The sequence below is a fragment of the Gobius niger genome, assembly GCF_951799975.1.
Source record: "Gobius niger genome assembly, chromosome: 21".
Lineage (NCBI taxonomy): Eukaryota > Metazoa > Chordata > Actinopteri > Gobiiformes > Gobiidae > Gobius > Gobius niger.
In genome coordinates, this window is record NC_136872.1 from 4,791,466 (window position 1) to 4,818,237 (window position 26,772).

Consider the following 26,772-nt stretch of genomic DNA (forward strand, 5'->3'; position numbering starts at 1 on the left):
TTAAAAATGAAGTTGGAAGAGCAGCTGCACCTTAGCATACAATGCAATTAAAGGGGGAATCTCTGCTGCAATAGATGTGCACACAAGAGTTCAAAATACAAATTTAAATACATACAATACATACAAACTTGGACACACATTTACAGCACAATTCTGTACAATTAAATATTATAAATCTATCAGCTTGTTTCAGTGTAGCACTTAGGAGGTTTTGGGAAATACCAGCATTACTTGGAAGGCAGAGCTCAAAGGCACAGATGAGAGAAACTCTTCACCTACACTCTTAGCTGAAGTAAATATTATTGTCCGCCCAGCTGCGATTGCTTTTTATAGTCACACACTCATAATACTGTCATCTGAACTGCTACCACATTACAGTCTTCTCTCATACATTAGCCACAAGTGTTCACTTAATACGTTAAGCTAACCCAAGCATTGCCAAACAAGGGACCAGCAAAGCAACCACACTCGCTCAAGTTTTGAATGAACCAAATTAGCTTAACAAATGGGCTCAAGTAACACGTGATTAGGCATTTAGTCATGATTGATGCATTACAAATGCACAAATCATTGCTTTTATAATTAATATTAACGTAGATGAATTCCTGCCTGTTACTAATATTTTGGGATAAACAGTGTGTTGCTTGATTAAAATGCTGGTCGCAAATCATAAGTTTGAAATCCAGCGAGAGGTATGTTGCATAGATCCTAAATGATTTACCGAGACAGTTGTTTTATTCGTTGTGAAGACAAGTAGAAAAAGTGCAGTGCCACCCAGAGTCCCACCTGCATGCGCCGAGGTGGATTCTGGGTACATTCTTTTATACTGTAGAAGATCAGCTGAGACAATGGCAATGAGGGTTGAGGCATCAGCCCAAGTCAGCGGACGTGCCGCTAATGACCCGGAACACATGGAGGGAGTTGTGGAGCAGCGAGCGCAGCATATCCTCTTGGTAGATCTACAGCAGAGAATATATACACTGATGTTAGCACAACATCAGTTAGCACTGATTTTGGAAACTATTCATTTGCAAGTAAAACATTGCGTTTCTCATAAAGTTCCTTGTATTACCTTGTTTGTCCTTAAAGCTAAAGGCCAGCAGGTTAAAGAAAGAAACCAAAAGGGATTAGTAAAGGATTAGGTCTCAGAGTCACAATGCCATGCCACAATGGAGAGAGGCTTTGCGTGCTCTGTTGTTAAGTTCCTGCCAAGATCATGCCAAGTAAACACTGATAACATCTTCACATTTTGACAACAGGAGACAGCACAGCGTATGCTGGGGTGAGGGGAAAGGTGGAGTACTTTCCTCATAAGGAGATGTCGTTACAGTGTTTACATGCCCGTCAACAATCGGTTCCTGTTAACGGTTGTGTATTTTAATATCTTCATTTGTCATACAGGCTGTTTTTCTAACAGTTCTCCGTACACCCCCCTCCTCCCCCAATAAAACAATGCATATAATTATATTAAGAGATGAGGTCTAATCACATCAGGGAGAGTGGTTACAGGAAATGGTGAAACAAACAGTAGGTTAGTAAGAGTGGAAGCTAATGGGGTAAGTAGAATAATAGAACAGAGAACATTGGAAAAAGTGCTGTTTGTGAGTCATTTCATGAGCCATGAGCACCTGGAGGTCAGCACCATTCAGCAAACCAATAGTAACAATATTAATCATTCAAATTAGTTTAGAAAAAGCTACTAAGACATAAAAATAAAAATGAATGTGACTAGTTACTCTGTACTCTGAACGTAAATAAACCAGTGGCAATGATTGCACTGTGAAATGAGCAAAGAGACCCTGTATGGCAGTTAAGCTCCTGTTACCTGCTCATGGATGATTTCAGACAGCTCTTTGACCATCTCTTTAAAGTTGGACTTGAGGCCTTCATGGTACTCAAACTGGTCCTCTTTGATCAGGCGTTCGTTTATGTCCAGGGCCATGCTGCAGGCCTGGACAAAACGCCTGAAAATACACAAGAATCATCAGTCCTGCACTGTTGTTTATTGTCATAGATATCCTGTCAGTTCTCTGTAGCTACAAGTCTAATTATGAAATCTTACCTAAAAATGTCCTTGAGCTCTTTGACTTTCTTGTTTCCGGACTGACTAGATTTACCATCTTCCAGGAAAGCTCTGGCGTACGCCATGGGGCCTGCGTTAACCTGGAGATGGAGGGTTAAAGATTGTAAGATAAACCCAGTGAAAATAGTAGTTGAGGGAGATATTTGCACTTGTCAATCTATTATTGGCCTTATATGATAAAGCCCAGCGTAAATGCTCTTTGAATGTTGACAGTTGTTGTAGTACTTTAGGGCTGAAGCCTAAAAATCATTGCTATACGAGACATAGACATTTACTTTTTTAAGTATACGATCCCCACCGGCCGCGGTCCATCCTCTGTTGCCATTTTCTCATTAAGAATTAGCGCTGTCTTGCAATCAACGAATAGTTCAAGAAAATATCTCTGACACTTTTTAAGTGACAATGCAGGATTTTAGCGGCAGTTGTGGTGAAAAGGTCTTGGCTCTTTCTACACATTAGGACATTGCTGGAGCATGTAGGGGGTGGAAAATACGTTGCTAATTCTAACATTTTTAAATTCCGTGTAGTCCCTTTAAAGGGCCTATATCATGCAAAAGTGACTTTTTGGAGCTTTTAGCCATGTTGTTATGCTACTTCCTTATCAAAAATACCCCCAGAGTGGTTTCTGGTTTCATTCACACAGTTCTCAGCAATCCTCCTGAATCCTGCTCTCTGAACAGCTGCTCCGCCTCTGCTGGAAAACGACGAGTTGTGACACTATGACGTTTTTTACGTCATAGTGTCAAACAGGAAGAGCACAACTTCTGTAATGTAATGCCTTACAGCCTGATTTTAATTTATAAAACAGCTTTAAATAAATATATATATATATATATATATATATATATATATATATATATATATATATATATATATATATATATATATATATTATTTTTATTTTTATTTTTTAAAAGGAAGCGCTTCCAGGACTTTTTTCAACCTTCCTAAAGAAGAGGCCACTCGCCAGAGGTTGGAATTTCTTTCCGTGATTCAGCGACTACCACCAAAATAGTGTTCTTCTGTGACTGTCTCTTGATGGATGTTTGGTGAACCTTCGCCAGAATCAAAGTGGATTAACTTTTATAACCAACGCGAGTCCCCAATGTGATGGAGAGGCCAGGACAGAGCGGTGGTGAGTTTGTGTTAGCGTGTGTGTTAGCCATTTATGAAGCTGTGTTGCAGATGTCAACTCCTTATAACTGACTAATCATGCGTGGGCGGATCTGCTCGGAGAGAGGGGGCGGAGTTAACTGAATCGAAGAGTCTTGTCTTCCGGGTTACAAAATACCCGCAGAAAATACTTATATTTCTCACAAAAAATAGTACTCCATAGTGGTAGAAGTACAATATATCATATAAATGCCTATACTTTACTTTGGGAAGGCTAAAATAGCAGGATACAGATCCTTTAAGCATCTTTTACAGCTGGAGAATGACTCTTTGTCTGTTGCGTGTTTGTCTCTTTGTGATCTGTTAAATGTCACCTGAGGTTCCTGAATGTTCCTTACTCACCTGGACAGAGACACAGCCCTGCAGTTTGAGCTGGAGTTGGATCATGTCTACTTCCTGGCTGGAGCACAGTTTGGTGAGTTCAGCCGTTCGGGCCTTCATTTCATCTATGGCAACATCCACGGGCTTCAGATCCATATGCTTCTCCCCCACCACCTCCACACGCTTCTTCACGTATGGGAATGTGTTGGCAGCTAGAGACAAATTAAACTAATATGTCAAAACAAAATGTCCTGTTTCAATGGTGTCTTATTGCATAAATATAACTCTGCTAACCCTGTGTTTCCCCATGTTCTGAAACACATAATTAGTTTCAGATCATTTTACACTCTTCTCTCAAATGTGTTTGAAACATGCATTTTTGAGTCTTTATAAAAAGAATTATAAATGCAACGCTTTCAAGAAAAAAAAACATAAAATTTGATATTATTCAAATTCAGCACAGGTTAAAAGTGATAGCATGTAGGTGGAAAAACAAAGGTGAACCAATTGTATACACAAACATGGACTTTCCAACACTGATTTGTACCATCTGCTACTTCCGGTATGTTTATGGCGCCGTAAAAGTGCAATAATAGGCTGGAAAAAAAGATTGACAAATAGGAAGAACTTCTAATAGCTTAAACACAGTTTTCGTATATTTTGCCCATGTCTTGTTCAAATCTAATGACTGAAGGTAAATGACTGATGCCATACGGACATACTTGTAAGAACAATCCTCTTCTTGCACTGCTCCTCCACCCCGCCGTGCTTCTTGCCCGACAGCGTGTACGGCGTCTCAAATACAAAGCGGTTGATGTTGTGGCATTTCTCGAAGTCTGTTTTCTTTTCCGGAGCCTCTTTCTCTTCGAAATAAGGCTTTACAAAAGTGACCTGCACATAGGCAAACTTGGCATCCAGCTCTTTGGGGTTGACCTAGGAGAGAATGGCTGCTGTCAGCAGAGCACTAGACCATTTCTATGCCTGGATTTTGGAGGCGCACAATGAGGATAAGCTGAAATCCTTCTTCAAACAAAGAAATAAACCTCAGTTGACTAAAACGACCAAAGAGTTCTTGAATAATTTTGCACCTTGTTTGAATCCTGAATGATCTTGACATTTTCTGGCCCAAACTTTTCCCCGTAGAGTGTCATGAGCCTCTGGGAAATCTCAGACAAACCCGTGAGTTTTGGCTCTTTATAAATGTATTCTTTGCCATCCTCCTCTTCGAAAAAGCCCTATGAGGAAGACCAACATTGAAAAGAGAATGAGACGAGACATGAGAAGAGCATAAAAGCCAATGGTTGCTATGTTCACCTGTCCGTAGAGGGCCACTCTGAAGTATGTCCCCAGCAGTCTTCGCCTGGACTGGATCACCTCCATGATCTTGTTGTAGGCTCGGTGGAGAGTGTCGTACAAGCGGCTCAGTTTCTGGTAAAGTCAGCGAAGAAAGAATTCATTCATAACTATAAGACAAGCCTTTCATTTTGTTGTCATCATCTGTCCTTGCACTACATTTTGATGGAATATGCATTGATCTGTTTGAATAAAAAAATATTTTTGTGTAGCTAAATGTATGCTAGAGTTAGTTAACTGCCAAGTTAAAGCATTTTATTAAAAACACACACAAAATTCTGTGTTTTACAAAAGCCTCCTGGGCTTTATTATTGTTCTTTATACTTAAGATATACTTCTTTATAATTAATACTATAATTAAGACCTCAAGAAGTCTTGTGCTGCCATTTTGTCACTTTGTCCTGCCTAAATAAGACACTCCCTCCCGGCGCAGCTCTGTATTCATTCACTATTTTAATAATAGACAGTAAACTTTTCTTTTCCTTTTAGCCAAGTAAAATCAAGCACTTTTCAGTACTTTTACTTTTCAGAATAATTTTATAAAAAGTTTATCTCATCAATCAACTACAGTCTTGTCTAATTAAACCTACAGGAGCGTTAACACATAAATGAGTAAATAAATAACCTGGTGTACCTCATAGTCATGGCGTTTCTCATAAATGGGAATGACCAGCTTGGCGATGTGTGTGACGAGTTCATAACGTTCAGCTTTCCAGAGCGCTTCCACACAGACCTCCAGATGCTCCACCAACACCTCCTGAAATGGAAGCCCCAGAATCACAGTCGCTTGTTTCACATTGGCCCGAGGACAGTAACACTAACGGCTTACTTCAGAGTAATAGACATCTTGCATTCCAGTGTCCTCCTTCATGGCCGCCTCCTCGTCGATGTTAAAGGTGATCCTCTTAAAGGCGGCGAGTCCAGTGGGGAACAACTCTGGTAGACATAAAAATAAAGGTAAATGGTTAAAGGTATAATTTATTTGTCATTAAATACGGCACAATCATTCTGATGGACACTTTCTACTGTCCTCAGAGGTGAATGGTGTGCCTGAACCATGACTTTAGATTCACTTGAGTTACGGGAATCGTGATTACTCAAGTAAGAGTAGTACGTCTCACGTACTTTAACCATAACATCTACTGTATGGCTTACAGTTAATGCACTCGGACAGACAAACCATTGTATACATTTACATAAGATACAGACGGTAAGCTGCAGTCAGTTGTTTGCTGTTGTTATCAGGGCCATTTCTTACTGCAGGGGATTCACCGCACGACAATAAACAAGCAAACTGTTTCCTGGTTTGTTAGACAGGAATGTAACCGAACTTTAAGATGACAGTTTGGCAAATGCAAATCAAAGGTTTTAAGATTTTCCTTCATATCTTGATTGCACCCCTGGCACATCTGTAAAGCATACACACAATGCTTGAAATGAGGCTCTTACTTTTTCGGTGTAAGTACTCTGCCACCAGCGCAGCGATGTGGACATAGCACATGGCGGCCTGGAAAGAGATTAGAGCAGCACAAGCAATAAAATACATTTACACGAAACGGTTTCACCCCAGTTATTTTATGTGGTAAAATAGATCGACTATGACATTGTAAGTCCTACATCTGAGCACATTAATTTGTCACCACAGTATAAACGTTATTATAAACTCACTCATGCATGTTTGAGTAGTCATCATCGCAATAAAATGTTAAAAGTCAATTGTTAAGTGTTGAAAAGCATTTGAAATAGCCTCTAAATTGCACACATAAGGACTTTTAAGAGCACTCTGAAGAGGGGAAAGGTCACTCAAAGCACCATGAGAGCATTTCTAAGACCACCCGGTTTGGACCAATGACCCCCTGAGAACCAGAACTATTCAGTATCAACAAGATATATAACTTTTGTTTTACTAAGGCAAATATTTATGCGCAGTATCAGTAACACAGCCGAGCCTTGTCATTAAAGGAAGTGCACTAGTTTCTACTGCTGTGCATCCCTAGAATTGATGACATTTGAATTAAAAAAGTGAATAATGAAGCGTAAAAAACTTCTGAACGAAAGAGCAGCACAAACAAAATCATCCAACTGTGACTCGTGCATCATGTTATTTCACTTTGCTTTGGAGACTTGCCAAACCACTAGTAACCGTAAACGCCTATCATGTGAGCCAGGCTTTACCTCAGACAGGTCTCCGTTCTTGAGGTGAGCCCGGGCCATGCTGTCAAGCCACGTCCTCCTGAGCTCGGGGGTGCTGGCGTAGGAGCGGGCCAGGCTGTACTGAAGGTCCAGCAGCATTTCTGGGTCCTTCTCGTGCTCTCTCATCTGAGCCGTGGCCATCAGCACCGTCCGGATGCGCTTGGTCAATCCCTTCACTTCGGACGGGAACGCTGTTGACTGCAGACCAAAGAAACACAGGCGAGTATGACCACAGTGGTACACGGTGCATTTTGCAGCATTTGACCCTGTGAGACATAGCTGGAGTTAAAGGAGACTAATTGGATCATGTTGGTTTGTAAATCATAATGTGGTACCTTCATGACCTTGTCACTGTTTGCAAAGTTGTTGATGATGGACAGAGACTCCTGGAAGCGTGAACTACCAGTCAGGGCCACATCTGATATCAGCTGACTCACAGCAATGATGATCTAATAGAGAGAAGACATAATGCATCAGACATCAATAATCTCTAAGTGCTCAATTAAGGTAATGGTTATTTGCTAGTAGTACATTTAAATAAGCTGTAGCAGGCTGATGAGATAAAAATAAATAAATAAACCAAATAAGTCCAGACAGCTTCACTAGACTTGTGATCATGTCAGCATTCAAATGATCATCTGATCATTGATGAGGGTGCTTTACAGTCATGGACATAAATTCTGCCAGGACAGCAGCAAATTAAAGCAACTAAGTTTTTAAAAAGGCATTTAAAAAATGACACACCAAAACTCAGGTCTAGACAAAATAAATTATCCAAATGTTTTTAAGTTAAGTTGGTATTGCTAATAGCAGACTCTAAACAAAAGAGGCATCATTTTTGTATACCTTTGTACATTTCAAAATGTTAAACTCGGTGTCAGACTGATTTAGATTCACCTAGAACTTTCTAAATCCATTCAGAGTAGAATATACAGCATCATAATACATATTGTGTCGTTCCATATGTATCAGGATACGTTTTGCTTCGTAAACAAAAGGTGTATCGTCCCAGCACTACAAAACATGTCTGACTAATAGCTAGCAGTTTTTAGCCTGATGTAAACTGCTTAACACCCCTGGATGCTGATAGAGAATTTTGTATTATAAGCAATTAGGCCTAATGAACAAATGCTAAGATGTATAAAAGTCATTTAAAAATCTTGGAAAATGCATAACACAGGACTTCCAACAAGATGCCTTTAGGAAATGCGAGGTAACGAGTAGAACTTTGTAATGAAGAATTACAGTCTATTAATCTAACCCTAACCCTCTTCTTCAAGAATGAAGCAAGACAAGATTTGACATGACTTTTCAACAACCAAGCGGGTGTGAGGACCTGCAAGTGCGTGCGGAGGAAGGTCTTCCTCTTGGTGTACTCGTAGTTGTTTCTCATGAGCAGGTAGAGCAGAGCAGACGACTCAGCTCGCAGTAACGCCAGCTTCGACACACAGCATTTGAGCACCTCACAGCACAGAGCTTCACACAGGGTCACGCGGCCTTTAAACAGCACTGTTGGAAACTGGAGGACAGAAACATTCAGACATTTTAGCAACGTTTCTGTAGGCACAGCATGTAACCTAAAGCTGTCAACATACTACTACTAGTTTATGATTTATGTTCTGGAAGGAGGAGTTCAGTGCAGTGTGTTTAGATAAATAGAACAGTAGTACTTCACCTACTACCGTTCTATTTATCTAAACACTAAAAAAGTGAGAGCGTGAAAAAGTTGTTGGTTGATTCTCCCTGGTGACAAACTTAACAGGAATGCGCTTCACACAGGAATGCGCTCAGTGAGCCCTGTGCCTGTGTGTGTTCTTGTACTTTGTGACATTGTGAGGACCAGTTTGAGTTTTTATCCAGCAGAGTGAGGACATTTTTGAAAAGTGAGGACATTATTTGAAGGACTGTTTGTGGGCCAATATGTAGTTTTAAGGTTAGGGTTAGAATTGGGTTAAGATTAGGGCTAGTGGAGGGGTTTAGGGTCTGGGTAATACATGTCTCATAGTGTCCTCACTAAGATAGAAGTACAAGACTGTGCGTACGTGCATGCGTAGCGGAGTGGAGGTAATACCTTATTGATGAATGCTCTGAGCGCAGCGAACACGTGTCTGATGGCCGTCTCTGATTGGCTGACTCTGAGGAATGTCAGGTACACGTCAAACACCTTCTTCATCAGCGGGTTGTGACCATCACTTTCCAGCAGCTGGGTCTGTACAGGTTTCACACCAAAGCAGTTACAACCAGGTAGCTGCGTTCACCTGCTAATATTTGTACATCATTTTGCGGTGACTGGGCCTTTTATTTTCATCAATTGCACCGGCCAAATATTTTTAACATGTGTTTGTTTCTTTTACGTACCATGACCAGAAAACATAATTATATTAAGCCATCAAAAGAACAAGAAGATTATGACATCGTAATCAACTGCTTGGTTTGGACTAGTTAGCTTGACCAGTTTCTCAAAGTACAACAGTTGCTTTTAGATTTTAGATTTTGTTTTAGAACTTGTTGAGCCCATTCTCCAAACATTTAGGTAAATATAGTAAAGCATAAAGAACAAAACTACATGAATTATGCTGAATTATAATCTTGGCTGCAGGTGAACTCCACCTAAGATGCACAGTAATAGCTCCCGGGTTAAAAAAGGTTGGATATGTGGCTATCAATCTGCACCAAGCCAATGAACTAAATAAGCTGAAAAGTATCATTTCCACACTCGTTGTTTACATGCCACTTACCTTAAAGCACTGTGTGAAGAGTGAGAGCACGTCCAGCACGCTCAGGCTGACCTCTGTGGACATGTTTCCCTCCAGCAGAGCCTGATGGTGGATCTCTGCTTCAGAAGGACCAGTGCCTACAAAAAAGACACACAAGAATATGATCACATGTTGGCAATGAGTGAATTTATACCTTTAAACTGTACTGTACTGTAAACTTTTACCACATTGAAATGAAAAGGATCCATATAAGACTAAGCTAAATCGACTTTTTGGAGACAGGTCTATTCTATGCAGTTTTCCCATACATATACAGTGTTTTAAGTGCTGGTTACCCATATTGAGAGTGAGGGAGGCTTCCATGAACTGATTGATCTTGGTTTGCATGAGGCTCGCTCGGTGACAGCGCATGGCAGGCATAGTCTGTGACTTCCTTTCTGATGAAAACAGCTTTGACAAACAGACGTCTTGATTCCTGTAATGGTAGTGAATCATACAGTTCTACATATCATCTGTGGATTTCAACGTCTTTTGTTTTTGGTAGGGGTTCTTACCGGCCAAATGTCCTTTTTCCGAGATATCGTAATTGAACCACGCAGACTCTACAAGTAAATGACACTTTCCTTAGTACAATTAACCTACAAGAAAATTCTGTATTTGTATTAGTATTAGAAAACCTAACTCACTCCAACAAAGTAAGAAAGTTCATAACATCTTGTGGGTTGACTTTGTTCCAGTAGGCCATCAATGTGTCTGCAGAAACATTGAAAATAAAAATTAGCATCACAGAGCTCAAGAGTCTTTTCCAAATTATTACTGTTTGTCCCCTCCTGGAACCGCCACCTTAACGTGGTGGAGGGGTTTGAGCGCCCGAATGATCCTGGGAGCTATGTTATCGGGGGCCTTGTGCCCCTGGTAGGGTCTCCCATGGCAAACACAACATTTTGAAGAAAATGAATGAGTGTGTTGGAGGAGTGTCTATAGATTACCCTCTGACAGGGTCTTGGAGATGTGCAGGAAGCAGAGCAGCAGGCCCTTGACCTCATATGACCCCAGTCGTCCAACCGGAGCTACGGTGCTGCAGCTCATGGTGGAGCCCCGTCTCTGCAGCTGCACAAACACATGCAGAGCGGTTATGACGCCAGCTGAACAGCAAAATTAACTTGTTACACCCGTGACCACATTTATGAGTTCTAATCTATATTTACAATAGATAACTCAAAACAAGTCCTGGTCTATTTTTGGTCCAAAGTTTGCTTCTGATGCTGCAAATTTCCATCATTATCATCATCATCATTATACAACCCACAAAAGAGGAATTTTCCAATCATCAAATTGTTTAAGCAAAGAACAGTACATAGCAACCGTTGAAAGTAACACATTGACATTTAGTGAACCTCTTCATTCGCTTGGTTCTATGAGCAATGGCCCTTTATGAGCTGTGCACACACCTCAGAGCTGTCGGGGATCCCCGAGTCCATAAACAGTGATCCTCTGGAGTCCTCACGTCTCACATGCCCGTTCAGAGCCATTAGACCTGGAAGTTACAACCAAAGTCAATCGACATTACACCTGGAGCTTGCTGTCATATTTTCACCAAACTAATGTTGCAACCTTTACTCATTGATAAGCAAAGCTAAAAGAAATTCACAAAGAAAAGACAATGGGCCTCATTCATGACAGATTTTTACAAACAAATTTGTTCTTAACGCCTTCTTAGGAAGGTTTTTGGCATTCACAAAACTTTCTCTTAGCTGAAAACATTCCTCTGTAAGAACAAATCCTAAGCACACTCAGGAGGACTCTTACAAACAAAAAGTCTCCAGTTCAGTTCACGATCTGCTCCAGATGGAACCCAACATTCTGAGTCATATATATTTGTACATGTAAATCTAATTATAATAAATTACAGATACCTTGTTTTTTCAGAAATAAGCTAGTAATATTACTTTTATTAATGGCAAGTGCAGTACCAATGTACAACTGCTAAAACCTTTGAGTGGCACTGTTCAAAAATAGCATTAAATGCTCTTCATAACATTATTTGATAAAGACGAGGCGTGCACTGTACGTCTTTAGCGACACAGGTGGAACGTCCTGCTGCCGCAGCTCTTTAAAGGACTGACCCCTGAAAAAAAGGAAAACCCTTTCGTGATGTACAGGTTATATCCTTGAGCGCGTGGCACTGATGCTAATTAGTCCTCACATGCATTGGAGTTCACCAACTTCAGAACACACTTGCGAAGTATTATCCTACTTAAGAACCTGTTGTGAATCTGGCGCAGTTTCCTGACACTGCTTCGTAAGTACGGATTTTAAGAAGTTTCTTAAGAAGATGTTCATGAATGAGGCCCATTATGAGCTGCTAATAGGAAGTTTCAGTGTGTACCATGATCCACAGCAGTACTGATCCTCCGACTGTCTGATCCTGTGGAAATCAGGTCGTCTCTGGAGCCCTGCAGTATCACAGACCCATAAGGAGCAGTTAGCACAAATGGAAAGTTATATGTAGAGGTGAGAGTCAAGGACTTACGTTGAGGCCAAGCCCCGGGCTGGAGGTGTAAGGCTGGGCAGAAAGCGGTTTCAGGTTCTGGTACAACAGCTCCACAAGGGGCAGGTACAGGAGGCAGATCCTGCCCTGCTGGTTCTGAACATTATATAGTTTCAAAATAGTCACATGCAAAAGGAATCCAGGGGTTCCCAAACATTAGTAGATTTGCAAAACTTCTACAGCCATAACATAACAACTAGACTGTTTTTACTATTGTTATTTGTCATCTGTCGATCACTGTCCAAGTCCTTTGTGAAAATCACTCCTCTAAGACAGACTGACTGATTACATTTCTGAATTGTAACAACATAACATTGTCATAACACTGCAGAACACTGAAGACACTTCACAAAGATTAGAACAAAAAACAACCTTTTGTACTGTACGCATATCTAATTGACAAAAGGAGCTGCTGGTACCTACAAAGCCAATAGTGCTCATTGAAGAGGGTAAAGTTCATTAAAACAAAACAGTTAGGGGCACTTGTGGTTCGCAAATATAAAAAATATGTAATTTCAAAATGTCTCCCGCCCTATGAAATAAAAGTTGTATTTTGCAGGCCAAAGGTTTCTGTGTTGAGTGTCACCTTAAAGGCAGTGTAGCGGTCGTCCATGGCGTGCTTGATGAGCAGGTTCTTGAGCACGCTGACAGCCAGCTGCCGGACCTCGGGCGCCTGCTGAAGGGCCTCGGCCACCTCCCGCAGCAGCAGACCAACCAGGAAATGATTCCGGCAGAACTCCTCTGTCAGGTTATACTCCAGGCTCTGCTCGACTGTAGGGCCCAAAGGAAGACAGGATTAGTTCACACAATTCTACCGTGACAATGACAATCTGCTGACCAGTGTTAATTTTGTCGACTAAACTATTTTACCATAGTTTTTAATAGTGCACGAATTAATAAAGATGTTAAAGGCTACTATCTAAGACTACAATCGTGACAAAATGTTGTAGTCGATTAATTAAAAAAGTAAACAAAAATAAACAGAGAGGTTTAAAAAGAATGGGATCCAAGCTCCACATTAAACTATTTGAATGCATCCCTTCACAGAGTCCCAAACTACTATTAAATTATTTATTTATTTATTTTTTTTGCTTCCATTAGTCCTAAATGTCCATGAGAGTTGATGTGAACCTGGGTCAGGAAGCATGTTCACCAGCCCGTCTAAGTGAAGCGGAATTACCCATGATGTGCACCAGGATTCACATAGAGTGGATCTTATGTTATGGATTTAATGACATTTCTGTTACTATACCTTGACTAAAACTATAAAGTTTAAGTAAATCTTGGCAAAAGCTGGTTATGACTAAAACAGAATAAAAGTTAGTTGTCAAAATTAACACTGCTGCTCATCACTAGAGTGTTGATGTAGTAAAATACATTTCTTCTAAAACAAATAATATTGGTATGAATTTCTTACTGCTTGAGGGAGACATTATTGGAACAAATACAAGCAACAGTCCAATACAATGTGCTTGGATGCTCCACAATGACAAGTGCAGACTTGTATTCAATGATAATGTCTGATCTGATGCACAGTTTCATACAAAAGACCATTCGAAGTTAGTTTGCAGAATGTGCTCATGACAATGTGGAGGAAATAATTGGTCAAATACATCATGACATTTGACGGACAACTATGCACTGATCAAAAACATTCAAGGCGTCTAGAACAGGTGCGACTGCTGGCTCTCAGTCAAAAAGAACCACGTGATACAAGAAAGCTGCAGAGAGAGTTAAGTGCCCAGAGACAACCATTTCTACTGTTCAAAGCAAGTAGCTCCAAACGCCAAGCTAAAGAAGACCCCAGACAGACAGTGCCCCCTTCAGACCTGGCATCCACAAACTCAGCCTTTACAAGCAACATCAGCATCAGGTTAATCGTACGCAAAAGTCAAAGATGAAATAAAAGTGGTGGAAACAAAATCACATCAGTTTGTTGTGCATCACGTTTCACTCGGAATATAATTGTCCAATTGTTTAACCTCTTAACTCCCGCCTGAACCGAGAGGATCTTTTTCCTCATGTCATCAGATTTTTTTTCCATCATTTTTTTGTTGGGTATTCAACTCATTTTTGTGATTTTTTTGGTTGTTTTTTGTCACATTTTTGTCATTTTTTTGGTCAATTTTTATCACATTTTTGACATTTTTTTTGTAATTTTTTGTAATTTTTTTGTCAAATTTTTATCAAATTTTTGTAATTTTTTCGTCATTTTTTTGTCAATTTCTTGTGACATTTTTGCCACTTTTTTATCAACTTTTTGTCACTTTTTTGCCAGTGTTTTCTCACTTTTCTGTCACATTTCCATCATTGTTTTCGTCTCAGTTTTGTCGCTATTTTCAACAGCTTTTTTCCAGAAGCTTTTGGACTGGGGTAAAGCCAAACTGGAGAAAATGTGCTCGGTTCAGGCGGGAGTTAATGGGTTAACTTCACTTCTTCTTGTTTGAAAGTTGTGCCTTTTTCAGTGTTTTTACGTTTTAAACACGATTAACTCAATCTGCAAAAATGTAGGTGAATGTAGTAAAGCATCAAAGGGAAACACATTTTTTTAATTATTAATATTTTCTTTTTAAATACATTTACTTTATTGTGTTAGAATATCACAGAGTGTCATCTAAGGCCCATTGTTAGTCAAGTATTTTCAAAGCATACGGAGGTCTCTGCTGTTATTTCATTCCTGAGTGAGCATGTTCTGGTTTCCATCATTCTTAAAGAAGGCGTAAATGCAAAGTCTGATGGGAGCTAGCTGCAATGCTAATGTTAGCAGCGGCACTGCTCAGAGTGATTGAGAGAATGAGCGTGGTTAGTGGAAGTACAGGTGCAAATGTCAAACAGAGGCATCGAAGCGCGGTGCAGTGAGCGTCACCTACCTACAGGGCCAAAAAGCTCCGTCGCATATGGGATAAAATCTGACCACAGGCAGAACACAAAAACAAGGAGGAGGGGTAAAAATAAAGGAATTGGGAGTGAAACCTAAGACATGGCATGCAGCATTGTTCACAGGTCAGGAGTGGTGCGTGCTCTTTGTAGTTGTGTGAAGAGTGATGGAAAAGGGCCCTGTGCGCACTAAAGGGACGGGACAAGTAGGTCTTAATATTTCAAATAGCAAAGGCTGGAAGTGGAATTACAGTATAACACAAAATCCTGTATTTAAGGGGTATTTTTTATAGTTATTTATAGTATAATTTCAAAGACTGCCATTGCTATCAGAAAGCTGTCCAAAAGGTTTCAGCCCTACCGTGGGGTGTGAAGAATACTAAAACGTGTGCTGTCATGGATGGGATCAGTGAAGGATCCGTTGTTTATTCTAACCAGGGAAATAAGTGTAGAATCACCTTGCACCCTCTGGAGCTTGGTACGTCCGAACGCCATGGGCAGGTTCAGAGGGATGAAGTGCTCGTGGTTGCACACTGTCATGAGAAATTCAAATTTCATCTCGGACAGCACCTGGAACGGCACAACAAAACATAAGGGACACATGCAAAACTAAGATATCTGAGAGGGAAATAAACTACTCCTCTTTGTTAGGGTGGCTAAGCTTTAACTAAAAGGTGCGTGCGAGATATCTATATCTGCGGTCCGCTTCATTTGCAAGTCAAACAAGGAAGCTGTACATGGAGACAAGGGGATATGTAACACTGTATAACTGCTAAGCTGGTGTTGAGTAACAAAGATTTAGCCCGTTGTGTATCTTAGCATTTCTGACAGAACATTAATCTTTATACTTCAGTTAGGTAAATGAACATGCAAAGTAGATCTTCTAACACTAAAAAAAACAAACAACTGGATTTTAAATGACGAAGTAGTCATCGTAGTAGACTTTATAGTACTGAGAACTGGCGGCCGACTCAATAACTAGACTTGCTCAGCGAATACTTGTTCTTACTATGAAGTTTTTCAGTGGGATCAATGGCTGCATATTTTACATGTGAACAGAGAGTAACAATCTTCTTCTGGTTGAAATGGTCCAGTTGTTTTTGTTTTAATTTTTTAACTTCCTCTAAAAGTGGTTTTCTATGCACAGTCAGGAAACAACGACATTTTTTGCTTCCAGTAAGAGAGAATATTTGGAAGGAGTCATCAAATGTCATGTTATTTTTATTGCTTGAATTACAACGTACTAATTGTTTTTACTGGCTTTCGTTTGGTTTTCACTTTTGTTGTTGTGTTTTTATGGACAGTGTGAGTGGATTTGCAATAATAGTCAGTGATGCACATTTACCTTTGGATCCCTCAGAGTGAAGTGACACATGTAGTGATTGACCAGACCAAAACCAAATCCTCTGTTCATCAAAGTCAAGCACCTCTGAGGAGAAACACAGTGTTTAAGAGACAGACAGAAGAATTTATACTTCTGCTCACTACTATAACCATGTTTATTATTGGTAATGCATGCAAAGGTGGGGAGAACGTTCAAAAAAAGGATTCTGTTACCGCCCGAACTTGCCCAAAAATACTCTCTAAGAAATATGACACGTAAATCGTAAAGGTTCACCAGACTGCTTTTAAAATGTCTTTCACCTCATTACACCACAACATTCCAATGAGTAACCTGTTTTTTGACATTCACCTGAAGTATAAACGGGCCTTTGACTCACCCCTGAGACATCCAAAAGGACATTTTGATTTGTTTCTGTTTCACGATGCTTCCCTTGACACTATGTACTGTAAACCTCTTGCCACAGTTAAAGGATCTGAATGACACAATGGTGAGGGTGAGAGAAGCTGACCTTGATGAAAGCGGCCAGGCTGATGTTGATGCAGCGCGCCTCCTCTGGGATCTCTAAATGGCGGATGGTGATGTGGGGCATGATGGACAGCACCAGGGACTGCAGCGCTTGGTGGAAACTCTCGGGGAAACGCTGTGTCCGAGGCATCTGAGCGGTCACATGAAAGAGACACAGACAGAAAGAATGTTGTTTTTGTTAAAGCCATAAATGCTGGAGTGGGAGAGACAGTATACAAGCCCATTTCCAGTCGAAATAACCCACTATTTACAAGCTTCTAAATACTACAGCCGAGAACTCCAAAATATTTGTATAAGTAAATATAAATGCAGTGGATACCGACTGAGAGTCTAAGAAATGTGCAGGTTTAACTCTTTAACTATGTGCCTTATATGGACAATGAACAGCAGGCGCTTCATCATTCAGAACAAAACTTTAACATTAACCCTTGTGTTATTTTGCAATATTGCTTTTTTTTTTTTTCATTTCATGACCATTTTGTTGTGTTGCAGCTTGAGACGAGAATTTCTGTAGAAAATGTTCTTTTGAGCCAAATTTTCCGAATCCAGTGTTTGTTTGTCTCTCAGGTCTTTTATATTGGAGATCTGCATTTTCTATACGTTCACCACCCGAGTGTACACAAATGTACACGCTTTTCAAACTGCTCTAAAAAACACATTATTTCATCTTTTTTTAAAAGTTTTTTTCATAAATCTCAAGAATCACTTCACACCTTCTCAAAAACTACCACCCATGTTTTTTTATTTTGGGATTTTAAGCCTTTGTTTGCCAGTTTGAAAACAACTAACGACTAACTAACTAAAAAACATAAAAACTTGAATATTTTCTAAATAATGAATATTACAGAGCTGGGGCTTTGGTGGATTTTAGGGCCTTGTTTGTGTCAAAGTTAAGACAAAAATTGACTCGACAGCATTTGTAGTTTTTCTGTAGTGAGAGATTTACAACGTTCCATACGTTCACCACCCTAGTGTATAAAAATGCCTAAAACTGCCATAAAATCTACATTTTTCAATATTTTTTTCCACTTCTTTTTGCATAGATCACATGAACTACTTGAAACCTTTCCAAATCGAGCAAACATGTCATCATTTCCTGGATTTTAACCCTTAAAATCCCAGTTTCAAAACTGAAAATTGAAAAAAATGGTTACACCAAAACACAAAAGTAGGATTATATTTTGAATAATAAAATTTAAATGTAGAGAGCTGAGGCTTTGGTGGTGTTTAGAGCCTCGTGTCAAAGTTAGGAACAATATAGATTTGACTGGATTAGCAGTTTTTCTGTAGTGGACGATTCTTTATGTGAAAATGGCAGAGGCTGGAACAGCCCCATTGACTTCCATTATAAACACACGTTTTCCTTTGCTCTTCCAGAACCGTTTAAAACTTCCCCTTTTACAATGTCAGCATTTCATTTGCAAGAAAAGGAGTGAAATTGAACATTTTTACTGAGTTTCATCAGATTGGACCTCATTCCCATTGTTGGCACATGAATAAAATCACTGTATTTTCTCCTATTGAATATAATGGAAATAAGGCATTTCCAATAGATTTTACCCTGAAAACTTCCATTTTTAAATCTCACTGAAATACGGCATAAAATCACTCGATTTGCGATAACCGGGTTTCATTTGGAAGAAAATTAGTGAAATGACTGAACAAATACAGTAAAAATGTCAAATCTGACTCTTGTTCTTCAAAATGAAATGCTGACATTATAAAATATAGGACTTTTATATGGAGTCAATGGGGCCAAGAACATTTTGACATAAAGAATCGCCCACTACAGAAAAACTACAAATGCAGTCAAATCAATTTTGGTCCTAACTTTGACACATCCAAGGCTCTAAAATTCACCAAAGCCCCGGCTCTCTAATGTTTATTATTCAGAAAATATTAATTTAATAATTTTTGGTTTAGCATTTTTCAAAGTTTACATAATGAAACTGGCATTTAAAGGGTTAAAATTAAATTACACGTTTGGTAGTTTTGGAAAGACAAGTCAAGTAGTTCAAGGGATTTAGGCAAAAAAAAGTAGAAAAAAATCTGACTGTATGGTGATTTTATGGTTGTTTTTAGGCGTGTACATTTTTGTACACACAAGGGTTAATATAGAAATGTTAACAAACATGAAAGAATAACACCTTTCCAAGAAGAGTGCGGCTATGAATGAATTGTAGAGTGGGTCATTTGTTAAATATTAAATATCAGTCATTAACCAACCTTCATGCGGTTTCCCTCTTGCAGATACTGAGCCATTGATTTAGCCATTGTTTCAAAGAAGAACCAAGAATACTGTAAGAAGAACACATTCAGGATTAAGCAAATAAGTCTTGCAATCACATGAAAAGTAAATAAATCTAACACCACATTTGTAAGCTAGTAATTATTACAGAAGTTTGCACTTCTAAGGATTTGTATATGTAAGAGGCGCAGCCTGCTGGTCACTCGGTGTACTACAACACATGTACGTATGTAAAAGACAAGGGAAAGCAGACCTTTAGAAGTTTGTTGCTGGTGTTGAAGTCCGCAGTTTGCTTCAGCACAGCAGTAACAGCCGTGGCCAACACCTCGTGTGTGGTGGACGAGCTCTCTGAACAAGAGCCGGTCATGAAGACGTACTGAAAACCACATGAGAAGTGACAAAACAATAATAATTGTAGAGTTCAAAACCATGTTGGGGCATGTTGGAAATTACAAAGTAAAAGAAGAGATGTTTTTTTTAAGTTAAAAACTGTATTGCATTATTAGTTTGGCATGACTTCTATTCCTATGATTTAGTTTCTTCAAGATTAATTGTTGCTTAATAGGGCCTATAATTTGCTGAATCCAATATTTAGTTGTTCCCTGATGAAAACATACCAGGACTTAGAGTATGTTTTGTTTCATTCATGGTTCAAGTTTAAAGCACTTGCCTTTTATCTACTGATGTGATGAGCTGGTGCTTCTTTGAGCTTTTATAGTCAAAACAGCATCACAGAATTTGTTTTAATAGAAATCAGAACTCAAGCTCCCCCTACTTCAAATCATTTCTATCAAAAATGGTTTGAAGCCTTTTTAAAGCAGCTTCACTCTGCTCTGAATGCACAAAAATAAAGGCAGTATTTACCTCTTTAAGTTGTGATTGGAGTTTATTCAAAAATGTATAAATATGCGTATTGCAAATTTGTGTGAGCTTTACAAAGCAGTTTTTATCAGTGCCACATGCTCATACCTTGACAAAAGAGCGTAGGTAGTGTTCCACTCCTTCCTCGTGACATTTGGAGACTATATGGATAATTACTCTGAATACAGACACGACAAAAACAGTAATGAGGTTGGTATTAGTTATTGAAACACCAGCTCTACCCCCATGGACAGCCACTGACCGCAGAGAGTTGACAGCCGTGTCCTGAGATTCTTTGGTTGCCGTGGTGAGCACCTCGAACAGCTGCATGAGCACCGTGGGCAGGAAGGTGATGATCACATGCGTCTCCATTGCATGAAGGCACTGAGGGCAGAAAGGACAGAAATATAAAAAAATGTGTACCTTCAACTTATTGTACAGTGCTCATTTTGAACACCCCGAGGAGCAGCTGCTAGACTCTGTAATATGATTCTTCTATTAGTTTAGCAGCTATTATTTCTATCTAACATGTTCCAGAGCATGTTTGTAAAGGTTTAAACTGTGCAGGTTTAGGAGATATTATACATAATATGTATATACAAATTTTGATGTTTGTAGAGGACATTATTTGAGTCAGTATTTGATCAGTAATTGTACACATCGCAAATCATGATTGATCATTCAAGTTGTAGTTAGCCTTGTAGGTCTTAGTCACCTTTAGGTATTTGATCAGATCCGCAGGGCTGCCCTCTGAAGTCGTCCTGACCAGCTGGCAGTGTTGGAAAAAGTTATGCAGATGCAGGTCCTTAAAGGGAACACAACAATTATTATATGCTTTGCAAATTTAAAAAAAAAGTGCACGCAGACTGCTGTCATACCTGAGCGTAGATGGTGGATGCTACATGAGTTCTCACTTTGAAAAGTGTTTTGGCATTTTCCACCCATTTGATGTCTGGCTGGGACTGTGAGCGGAGTCATACGTCATGATGGGTATCATAAAAACTGGAAAATGATGCACACAAACCTTCCTGGAGTCCTGGCACAGATATCCTGGAGGTAGAGAGGCTGCTACAGGCAACTGCACTTCCACTGACTTCATCCTTCCGTCTCTGAGCAAAGGCATCCAGGAGTACCCCACTGAAACAGAAGACAGGACGCTAGTCTACATGTGTATACTAGACTGACATACATGAATGACTGAAGCTTACCTAGCGTCTCCACTCCCTCCCTCTTTTTGCTGCTGGTCTTACTGCTGGACTCACAGCTGATGTGGTAGAAGGTGAAGAGGACGTGGTGTTTTTCATGCACGTGAACAGGCAATTCAACCTTGATCTGCAAAATAAATAAAACACCATACTGTAAATGCAAGGCTTCCTTCAAGGATCTATCAGCATCTACTCTGCGTTAAACATCACTGATTTGAGAACCTTAAAACTGAATCAGAACGCTCATAAAGTCAGCTCAGGAGGGACAGTCTGCTTGATATTTTATTAAACTAATTTGCTTTAGGAATAGGTATATGGTCAATGCTAGGATTAATCATATTTTCAGACAAACCAAGTGTTAGACCTATCCAAAATCACAACAGGCCGTCCCTTCTGAGCCGACCACCCAGCACTAAAGAATTTCTTGTGCTTTGCGTGTCTGTGTATTTTAGTCCAGCAGGTGGCAGCATTTGCTCAAAAACAGTTGAGGTTGAGCTGAAACCGGCAGGAAATGACACATGAAAAACACATCAGCACAAACCACCCCGAGTTGCTTAATAGTTAATGACAAAGCAGTGTGTCAGTCTGTTAATGTGTCAGGTAAGAAAACAGCTCTTCTTCGTCCTGTGGAGACTGAGCTCGGTGCATTGTGGGAGGAAGCTTGGTAATTCTGTGAGCATGTGGGTGAATGAGGGCAGTCTCACGGTAATCCCTTTGATATCAGGGACATATGGAGGCCCCTCTGTTTCATCCACTTAAACATGTCAATTAGGGTCTCGCCCTGTCTGACCAGTTTATTATAAAGCAGATTTAGGCCTGGGATTAGAAAAACAGGCAATACTCATGTTAGTTAATGTTACCCAATGTCCCAACAATCTTAAAAGGGTTGCACAAATTTGAAGGAAGAAAGCAAAACGTGATTGCTACAGAACATGTTTGTTACAATCTATCTAAGAACAGTAGGATTAAAAAGAGCTCCACTTGACACTTAATTCTGTGGTTTAGGACCGAAAGTCAGCTCACCTCATCATAAAACTCTGGGCTCTGATTGTGGTGCAGGACAGCTGCGTTGGCACTGCTGCTGAAGAGCGAGTCTCCTGGCTTTCCGTAGATGCACTGGAAGAAAAGCAAGCCCATCAACAATCAAGTTCAGCATCTGTGGGCTTTGTCAGAGAAATAATTCACAGCATATTCCCAAAAAAACACATAATTTAGGCCTCAGTTACAGTCAGTTGATGGGAGACTCATGTCATATTTTTTTAAGGACCTAATATTCCTAGTTCCATCTTGTTTAAGTACATTATGACACCTGTGCACCTGGATATACATGCAAAATCGGTATGGGGGTGGAGCACAGATTTGAGCACAGATACATTGTTGCAGATTTCATTGATTCCAGGTGGGTTTGGTTTGACTGCCACCATTCATGAGCGGTCTGATGTGAAGCTGGATAACCCGAGCCAGGATGAGGGCCACAGGAGAGAGGGTCTTATCTGTCAGAGGCAATGTTTCACAAAGAAAAGAAATCCATGCAGCAGCACAAATGTTTGTTAACCATCATCAGAAGTCTTGATTTTCTCCAAAGGTTTAAAGAAATTCCCCCAGTGGGATCTGAACCTCCCTAAGCTTCCCCTGAGCTGATTCCATCTGCTGAGGTGCTGCTTATTGTCAGCACACAGCAAACTCCCTCAGAGACTACGGACAGCGCATGGCTCATTTAACACTGAGACATAATGTGAATGCTTGAATGTAGATCTGTCGCTGTGAACTGTCTACATCAGAAGCATCAGTGTTTTGGCGTTTCAGTTTCCCTCCGCCGTTCTGCTGGAAAAAGTGGGAAGCAAAACAATCCATTTCGCTTTGAAGGCTGTTTTCCAGCCACAAATATTTACCATATGTGTGGAGAGATTGGCACTGTATTATTATACTTCCACTTGGAATTAGCAGCTTGTCTGTGCTTTTCAAATCTGCCTGTCTAAGTAAATAATATTAGCGCTACTTTTGCATTTTGTTTGCTCATTACTTTATGGTTTAAAAGAAAAGATTACATTTTTTAATCTTTCATTCATGTTTACTACATGTATCTTTCCGATTAAAGTAAAAAAGACTAGATGCGGTTACTATGAAATAGATTTGCTTGTTAAAGCCCTTTATATCATTTTATCCATGTAGAGGAATGGAATTTGTTTTGTCCTTCAATACTACTGCATATCCCACTGTAAAAGTAGACATTTGTGGGGGGAAAAACTGTACAATGTGCATGTAGTTATAAAGCAATAACTCGCAGACTGGTTGAAACTTAGATTTGCTTCCTGAAAGTTGTGAACTCATAAAACTCATAAACTTATAAACTCATCCCTGTGAAGACTTGGGATGTGTTAGCAAAGTTAGGAATGAATTTGGAACAGTTTCATTGTTTGTCTTAAAAAATAAAATAAAAAATCCACTCCACTCCAAAATCCACTGGTCCAACTGTGGTATAATATTGTAATCATTAGGCCTAGTGTTAATCGTGTAATATCTTTGTTTACCCCGTATAACTGACCTTTAAAGGGTTTGCTCCTTCTTCATCTGAATCTCTGAACTGGATACACACAGCTATATTTCTGGCCTGTCAGAAAGAAAAAAAAAAGAAGAAAAGTCCACATTACAAAATCAATGCACGCAGCCAAGAACCCAATCAGCGAGAGTGACTGCGTCCATCACTGGAACGGCAGGAGCGCTGCATATGAATGATGTCACACACCTTGGTGAATGTCTTCTGGTTGTCGTACTTGAGCTGCAGCGGGTACACGTACAGTTGGTTCTTGTAGGTAGTAAAGGGGTAGATGTATTTGGCCTCTTCAGGAAGAAACTCCTCCACTTCCACAGACACGCGCTCACAGCCGTCTTCAAATGGCTTGACGGGGATGTACGCCGAGGTAACAGTATCTGAAGGATTGGGAATAATTGAAGTGTGGATATGCAGCAGCCATGCATTATCTTCTCTCATCAACTTTGATAATCCACTGCCAAAATAGCATTGTCTGTGCTTTCTGACAATTTGGAGTGTGCTGTATGTTTCGAGTTTGCATCAGTTTTGTTGCTCTTGTGACGTAAATTAGAATGATCCGCACTATGGCTTTAACAAAGAGTTAAAATTCTATTCAGAAAAAGTTTAATTACAAACCTAGTAGAACTTATTTCATGAACTTTCCAATATGAACAATTCCTTATGACTTTTGTAAGATGTGGCAAAACCTCAGCTTTTAAGTGGAAAATAATTCACTGGTTTTACTGGACCTTTAATTAATAAACCTGAATGTTTTAGCTGGGCTTTCATTGTTTGATCATTTAAACATGTGTGAATAAAACAAAACACTACTGAAACCATGTCCCAGTGGAAGAGAAAGTATATTTTTCCATATACCATCCTAAGAGTTGTACTTACTTGAGAAGTCAGGAGGGACACATTCAATCGTAACATTCAGTTGTCCTGGGATGGTCTGAAACTTGCTTTTCTCTGGTCTGTAAATGGATGAGAGCCCATTAAAACATAAATGCGATTTCTGCCGCGTGTGCCAAAAAAGCTTTAGAGAGAGCTGCTCGAGCGACCCACTTTCGGATGTCGGCCAGCAGCTTCACCATGTCTTCAGAGGAGATTTTGCTGCTGTCCTGGCGGTACAGAGGAGAGAACTTCCCATCCATGTCCAAACTGCCCTGAGCGTCTTTGAACACCTGCCTGGAATCACATAAGACCCCGATAAAAAAGGTTCTCCTAACGTTATTCATGTTTTGTTAACCTCTTACCACCCGCCTAAACCAAATGCATTCCGTCCTCTTTGGCCATTATATAGGCCTGTGTAACACCTCATTTGAAAGCTAAGACCGACAAAACTGATCTTTTCCCTCGCATTGTTGCTGTGTTGTGTCACCTTTTGTATGTTTTTTTGGTCACTTTTTGTTGAATTTTTGTCATTTTTTTGTTGGGTTTTTGTCACATTTTTGTCACATTTTTGTCACGTTTACATCCTTGTTTTCTTATCATTTTTTGTGGCATTTTTTTGTGCTTTTTTCCCAACAAGGAAACACCAATAATAATACCATTCCGAATAGGCCTCTAATAATATGTTTTGATTGTGCTATTATAAGTCATATGTTGCTGCGGTCGTACTTGGCAGCCCAGGCAAAAGGCATCCTGTACTGGCCCAAGCGTTGGCACGTCTGCTTGGCAGCCTTCAGCACCTTCTGAGCAGTCTGGGAAGATACGAAAAAAAGCTAAAATGAATCATGATGTTAACGGTTAGCTTTATGTGCAAGTTAACCGTGTAAAGACCTTGGTTACGTCTGAGGTCTTGATGTACGGCTCGGCACAGTGGGTGATGCCGTTCTGAAGCACTTTTTCCACACGCGCCACCAGGAAGATGTCGGCGTGGGGGTTGGTCACTGAGAAGATTCCCTGAATAAGAAAAAGGAGGAAATGGTTGAGGAGCGGCGGTAGTTCGTAGTTAGATGGTTGTGCTGTTTTTACAAGGCAAGTGCAGGGGAAGTGGCCGCCGTCAGCTGCAGCTTCACCGGAAAACCACATGTATTTTCACTTCAATAATGTCGACATGTCGAGGTTCACAGATCTCTAAGAGCTCAATGCCATACAACTACCGAGACGATCAGGCTAGTGTCGCGTAGAACTGACGAAGCTAAAACTAAATGCTGGTATTTGAACATCTTTAGAGATATTATCTATATTATATCACTGCAGGGCTTTTGCCTCATTCATTATTGAGCAATCTTGTATATTCAGAATGCCTCCCTCTCAAGAGCTCAAAAACCACAAATCATTTCTTGCTAAGAGCTGGCAGCTCTTTCACTTCCCTGTGAGCCTGCAGTGGACAAGTTCAGACGATTTGTTTGCTCAGATTATAAGGCTGATTTTCATTTGCCGTATTTACCTCATTGTTACTATTGTGTCCAAAAGTAATTTACAAACCATGAATTGTTTAAAGTATAGGACAATAAAATGACTTTTCAGATTTGCAAAACCTATCCAAGGAAACCTTTTGAGGATATGAAGCCACACCCGAGGCCATGGTGACCAATAATAGCTCACTAATGACAGAGGTAAAACCAGGACTATGTAGGAGTGAAGAGTCGAGCACGTGGCGTCTCTGAGTGCTCCCATACGCTCTGAAACATGCTCCGCGCAACAGTCCGACTCGTGCAATAGGATATGATTCAACACATGAGAATGATCAGAGCATCTGCCGACCTGTGGCATTCTGAAACAAGAGCGTGGCAGCTTCTACGACAGATTTGTCCGCATCACTCGTGCCTAAAGCTCCAA

General features: G+C 40.0%; 1 protein-coding gene across 3 annotated transcripts in view; it reads right to left on the reverse strand.

The window, feature by feature from the left end:
* The window catches only part of dock11 (dedicator of cytokinesis 11), a 46,687-nt gene continuing 19,915 nt past the window's right edge, over positions 1–26,772 (reverse strand). Inside the window, exons 13-55 of one of the 3 annotated variants that reach the window (XM_079579553.1) lie at positions 25,768–25,890; positions 25,606–25,688; positions 25,051–25,173; positions 24,883–24,959; positions 24,199–24,383; positions 23,998–24,063; positions 22,476–22,568; positions 21,456–21,579; positions 21,272–21,384; positions 21,126–21,209; positions 20,963–21,052; positions 20,510–20,631; positions 20,356–20,425; positions 19,640–19,762; positions 19,365–19,436; positions 17,122–17,268; positions 16,614–16,697; positions 15,727–15,838; positions 15,262–15,300; positions 12,978–13,162; positions 12,374–12,487; positions 12,230–12,296; positions 11,292–11,377; positions 10,830–10,950; positions 10,527–10,593; positions 10,395–10,442; positions 10,176–10,315; positions 9,862–9,977; positions 9,195–9,332; positions 8,460–8,642; positions 7,459–7,572; positions 7,106–7,321; positions 6,380–6,437; positions 5,760–5,866; positions 5,565–5,687; positions 4,892–5,005; positions 4,666–4,812; positions 4,300–4,510; positions 3,599–3,789; positions 2,063–2,163; positions 1,826–1,964; positions 1,073–1,089; positions 1–959 (exon numbers count right to left, since the gene is read on the reverse strand). In XM_079579553.1, coding sequence (XP_079435679.1) covers positions 1,084–1,089; positions 1,826–1,964; positions 2,063–2,163; positions 3,599–3,789; positions 4,300–4,510; positions 4,666–4,812; positions 4,892–5,005; positions 5,565–5,687; positions 5,760–5,866; positions 6,380–6,437; positions 7,106–7,321; positions 7,459–7,572; positions 8,460–8,642; positions 9,195–9,332; positions 9,862–9,977; positions 10,176–10,315; positions 10,395–10,442; positions 10,527–10,593; positions 10,830–10,950; positions 11,292–11,377; positions 12,230–12,296; positions 12,374–12,487; positions 12,978–13,162; positions 15,262–15,300; positions 15,727–15,838; positions 16,614–16,697; positions 17,122–17,268; positions 19,365–19,436; positions 19,640–19,762; positions 20,356–20,425; positions 20,510–20,631; positions 20,963–21,052; positions 21,126–21,209; positions 21,272–21,384; positions 21,456–21,579; positions 22,476–22,568; positions 23,998–24,063; positions 24,199–24,383; positions 24,883–24,959; positions 25,051–25,173; positions 25,606–25,688; positions 25,768–25,890 — 4,722 coding nt within the window. In that variant the 3' untranslated portion in view covers positions 1–959; positions 1,073–1,083. The remainder of the gene's footprint in view (positions 960–1,072; positions 1,090–1,825; positions 1,965–2,062; positions 2,164–3,598; positions 3,790–4,299; positions 4,511–4,665; positions 4,813–4,891; positions 5,006–5,564; positions 5,688–5,759; positions 5,867–6,379; positions 6,438–7,105; positions 7,322–7,458; positions 7,573–8,459; positions 8,643–9,194; positions 9,333–9,861; positions 9,978–10,175; positions 10,316–10,394; positions 10,443–10,526; positions 10,594–10,829; positions 10,951–11,291; positions 11,378–12,229; positions 12,297–12,373; positions 12,488–12,977; positions 13,163–15,261; positions 15,301–15,726; positions 15,839–16,613; positions 16,698–17,121; positions 17,269–19,364; positions 19,437–19,639; positions 19,763–20,355; positions 20,426–20,509; positions 20,632–20,962; positions 21,053–21,125; positions 21,210–21,271; positions 21,385–21,455; positions 21,580–22,475; positions 22,569–23,997; positions 24,064–24,198; positions 24,384–24,882; positions 24,960–25,050; positions 25,174–25,605; positions 25,689–25,767; positions 25,891–26,772) is intronic. The other 2 variants (XM_079579551.1, XM_079579552.1) reach the window with 2 other exon arrangements.